The 5,207-nt window shown below is 39.2% G+C and overlaps 1 protein-coding gene across 1 annotated transcript; it reads left to right on the forward strand.

Moving 5' to 3' along the window:
* The first annotated feature begins 1,210 nt into the window (after positions 1 to 1,210).
* LOC111890117 (F-box/kelch-repeat protein At3g06240) lies at positions 1,211 to 2,389 on the forward strand. The gene has a single exon (XM_023886267.1). It carries the CDS (start codon positions 1,211 to 1,213, stop codon positions 2,387 to 2,389), a length of 1,179 nt encoding a protein of 392 aa, XP_023742035.1.
* Positions 2,390 to 5,207: the final 2,818 nt, after the last annotated feature.

Raw genomic sequence — 5,207 nt, forward strand, 5'->3', positions numbered from 1 at the left:
CGGGCTTTATAGTATGTTTACCAATGTATAATAGTTATCTTATGTTTGCCGGGGACAAAAAAAAACATAAATAATGCATGGTTTTAGATGTTTGTATATGACCCAAGGGTTTCATCTCGACATGTTGCTCGGTTAAGTGAAGCTGGTTGGAAAGCACCACCTTTAGGCTAGATATGCCGAGTTTCCACCCTCTCTCTCTCTCTCTCTCTCTCTCTCTCTATCTCTCTCTCTCTCTCTCCATGGTATGACATAGTGAATGATCTCTCCATGCTAGTTGGAGCCCCGATGGAGTTAGACACCACCATCACCAACCCCTCTACCTAACTCGCTAAGTTGGAAAGTTTTTAAACCTACCCCAAAAAAACAAGAGTAAATTACTAAAATCGTCCTTATGGTTTGGTCAAAATTACACGTTTTTTCCCTAACCTTTTATTTGCACTCGGATCATCCGTGTGGTTCAGTTTTGTTGTGTTTTGTGTCCCTATGGTTTGGTTAAAATTGCACGTTTAGTCCCTAACTTTATATATGTAAGGGACGAAAAATGCAACAAAATCAAACCATAGGGACAATGTGAGTGCAAAAAAAATAACGTGCAATTTTGATCAAATCATAAGAACGATTTCAGTAACTTACTAAAAAAACATTAAACACTCCGGACCGAATTTACCGTTCAATATAGTGGGATAATAATAAGTAATGAAATCTCTTATTCTGTAGAGTTATTTTAATTTTTTTTAATGTTGTATTTGATTTAGATTGACTTGAGAGTCGAGATCATATACACAATAGTATTTGAAAATTTAGATTTTTTACTTTAAACCGAGTAATCAGGCTTTGATATATGGTTTATTTCTTAAAACCCTAGGTCTCGTATCCAATAGCTGACCGCGGTTACCCGCCTTTTTGGAATTTCTGTCTCGTCAAACTGCGCCGTCCGTCGCGACTCTTTCTCCTCCTGCTATCGTCACCGCCCTTGCGAAACTGTTCTCGGCTCTCGGTCATTTTATATGGTAATCCGGCCCTGTTTCCTTCGTCATTGCAAAAATTATTTGAATTAATAAAATTTCTAGCATGAATAAGATTTATTATTTTGGATTTTTGTTAGGCTTTTCTCCGCTGTTCAAAAAAACACCGAACGACTGCATGGAACTTCCCAGACGATATTTTATTAATCATATTCATTAGTTTACCGGCTAAACAGCTTGCTCAGATGAGATGTCTCTCAAAATCTTGGAATGTACTGTTATCTGAATCCTCTTTCATTAAATCCCACCTTCATCGTTCAATTCAAACCAACAACAACGATAGAGTTCTCTTGCACTTCTCCAAGCTATTTTCTTTTGACTCCAAACCATTCACAGCACGCCCCTATCGAATTCCTCATCTGGAACTCAATAATTTCATCAAGCTCCCAGTTAAACCCCAATCTGAAGATAGTCGTGGCAAAGTCATTGGATCTGTTAATGGCTTAATATGCTTTAAATACGGATCAAATCATAAGCCGAAATATAATGTGTGCCAACCAGATCCTGATTCTTACTTTATATATGGATCAGATCATCCTTATGAATACATTTACATATGGAACCCTTCCCTCTCTTCCTTGTTAACTCTCCCACCATATTCTATGCCTTCCCATTCGACCCAACAGTTTTTTCGATTCGGATTTGATCCCAAAACTGATGATTACATAGTTGTTAAGATTACACAACGTCTTTTGATATCACCAAACACAGTTGTCTTTATGGAGTGGCTTCCGGTTGAGGTTTATAGCATGAGAAAGGGTTCCTGGAAGCTCATCACTCAAAGGATTCCATCTCGCCTCAGGAATATTTCCGATTTTGATGATCTCTGTGTAGATGGGCATAACGGCCATCTTCATTGGCAAAGTTACTATTATAGAGGGAAGAATGGTTTTAAAAAAAAGACAATATTGGCATATGATTTCGGAGCAGAGACATTCCGTGAGATTCCTCTTCCGGATTCTTTGACAGGTGGCAATGCGAAGGATGTCTGGATTAAGTTAGGAGTTATGGCGGGAAAGCTTTGTGTCATGTCAACCGTTCCAGGTGTTGAACGTCAGTTGTGGGTGATGGATGAGTATGGGGTGGCTGAGTCATGGGTTAAACATCGTTTTTTTCCTCCTTTTAGGGGTTATATATATCCATACGGATTTACCTTACAAAATGAGTTTCTTTTTCAAGTTAGTGTTTCAGTTTTAGGATATGATCATGGTTTGTATGATCCGGTTGCAGCCACTACTAAAGTTATAAAGCTTGGTTACAATGTAAGAGGTAAAGTTATTGATTATGTGGACAGTCTGGTTTGGGTATCACCTGCCGAGCAGCGAGAGAGGAACTGCTGTAGCATCTCCCAGTTTCAATTTTGAAAAAGTTTTTACATTTTTTTTTTCGCATTTGAGTTCAGTGTTTGGTTTTATATTGAACTCTTTTGATTGAATAGTAAAATATCTTTTGTTAGGATTTCATTTGCAATTGCATCTTAATTCATCAACAAAGTATGGGTACAATCACTTGATGCAACTGGTGAATCACTAAATACGTAACTTATACTAAGAGATTTTATGCTGCTTATAATTATATGGTAACAATGGCTAAAAGTGACACATGTAGTATTCCAGAGATGTTCCGCTAATTCTGGATTTGTTCTATCTGCATTCACGATATAAAAAAACGTTTATAGAGTTAAATGTAAGTACATTAATCAGTAAAACTAACATGCATGGTTTGTTGATTCCATGGTAGAAACATATAAAGTCTTCGATATTTAGGATGTTACAGTATTTATAACTATAAAAAATTCATGATGTTTAAACTTTTAAATAAACAATACATTTTACCACATCATTAATGAGGTATATGCCTATCGTGGATATGTACCTCCTCGAACAATGGTTCGATATGGAGTAGGATATTGAACCGTAGGAAGGGATCTTCTCAAAGCCCCATCCGAATGAGTAGGATCGGTTGCTTGAGTGCTTGACAAGCTCAAGCAACACAATGTCAGATTTATAACCATACATATTGTATTGTACTTGCATTTCACGGCAACTCACAAATAACAAACTAAAAAAGACTAATGACCCAACCTTAGTACAAGCTTTGTACCTTCGGCAACGAGAGCTTTAATGCTGACTAGACTACCGCCTGCTCGGCACATCCCGCATCGCTACTTCCCGAGGAAGGTGAGTATAAAGGTAGCTACAACGGATTGCAAAAGGTACACACAATCAATTCAATTTACTATTCATTGAGGTCGATGTTGAGTTCTGTGTTCTAACTTGAGTGCCAGAGCGTTCTCTTGGGAATCATCCCGGTGAACGGCTTACTGTTTGGTGGTGTAATTCTGGTTCAACTATTCCAAGCTTTACTCACTCTAGGATCTCACATAGAGTATAAAGAGTAGAGAATCTGAGTTATGTCAAGTGGCACCATCTGTGGGACCACACAACAAATGGTGACCATCAATAATCTCGTCGACGACATAAATCTGAGTCCAATATGAAGAATGCAACCGTTATAAGCATATACGGAGACACCTCAAATAGCCACGGTGGTAAGAGGGTGGGATGTTACCAACCTTGGAGCTGCTTCGAAGGAGCCAATAATGAATAAGGAAGGCCACAAAGATGACAAGAAAGAGATAACGAAATTCAAAGCCTTCCAGAAGTTCAAAGCTATGAGAAAGCAACAAGCGGAAAAAGGAAAGTAAAAGATACATAGGGAAGAAGACTAGTACCGAGTATCGGTTCATACTTGGAGTTCAAGCAGGTCAGAAAGTAGAGAAGTAAGGGAAAAATGTAAGCAAAGAAAGACCCATGAGGATCAAAGGCCAAGGGAGTCGTGGAAGATAGTCGGAGTAAAGGAGTACAACAAGGCATCCGAGAGCCTAAATTGTAGGAATCCTTTCACCGATAACATTAATGATACCCCTATCCCCATAGGGTTGAAAGGGCCTAGGGTGAAGCCCTATGATGGTACAGGGAGATCCGGATGATCACGTATCAAACTTCCGGTGGGAAATCAAGATGATACTTATGGACCCTAAACTATGCAGCCTTTATTTCGTGGGAACCTTGACATATCAGCTCGTTATTGGCTAGCCAGCCTTCCACTGAAGAACATAAGTAGTTTCGAAGAACTATAAAGAAGTTCTGCAACAACTTTATACAATAATAGAGGTTCCAACAAAAGGCTCACGCCATATTGGCTTGTAGAGAGAGGGGATGAGAGTCTAATAAAGCCTATTTCAAACGATTTAATGAAATAAGCAAGAAGATGCCCACAAGAGATGACCCAATGATCATCACTAGTTTTACTTGTGGATTGTTAGTGTAACACTCATAAAACCATGAAAAATTTAAACTTTTTAAAACCAACCAATTTCACAAATTGTTTACAAACGTAGTTCACAAAACATGTTCAACATCAGAGTATCCCAAAATCATAAGTCAAAACATGAGGATGTGTACGGTCACGCCTTCGCGTTCCCGCGATCATCCGGAGTACCTGAAACATAACCCAAAACTGTAAGCCAATGCTTAGTGAGATCCCCCAAAGTACCAACACATAATACACATAACAATTAACAACAATAACAAACAACATGTACACAGAGCCTTCAGCCTGAATGCACCGCCTCGCAGGCCTACAGTCTATCTAGACCACTTATAGAACCTTCAGCATGACTTGACCGCCTCATCGGGCCTTCAGCATATCTGGACGGTTCTTCGGGCCTTCGGCCTGACTGATCCGCCACACGCCCTTTAGTCTATTTGGGTCGCCCAGGGTCTCTTAGCTTTCAGTCTCCACTGGTTCGCCTCAACCCAACCATACATAACATGTCAACATATACATAACAAATAAATATATAAACGTATAACCAGTCAACTGACAATCGAACATACCTTACAGATCCCTAAGCATAACATCGTCCTATGTATCAGGATACCAGTCTAACAGATCACTACATCATAACAACATACAATAAACCATGATAACAATCAAATGGGCCGACCTTAGTGCCTTCAACCCGAAAGTACGATGAGGAAGATTCACCTCGCAAACTAAACATAAGCTGATAAGGTCCCTGACTCCCAAACTCTGCTCTCTAACAGGCACCTAATCCCACTAAAGTCCAATTCCATCAAAATCCTAAAATACCCTCAATGGTCAAACTTGGTCAAA

The sequence above is a fragment of the Lactuca sativa genome, chromosome 6 (genome assembly GCF_002870075.4).
Source record: "Lactuca sativa cultivar Salinas chromosome 6, Lsat_Salinas_v11, whole genome shotgun sequence".
Classification (NCBI taxonomy): domain Eukaryota; kingdom Viridiplantae; phylum Streptophyta; class Magnoliopsida; order Asterales; family Asteraceae; genus Lactuca; species Lactuca sativa.

Bases quoted from the DNA above. Each gene is read 5' to 3' on its own strand.
- LOC111890117 (XM_023886267.1), top strand. From the start codon at position 1,211: ATGAGATGTCTCTCAAAATCTTGGAATGTACTGTTATCTGAATCCTCT.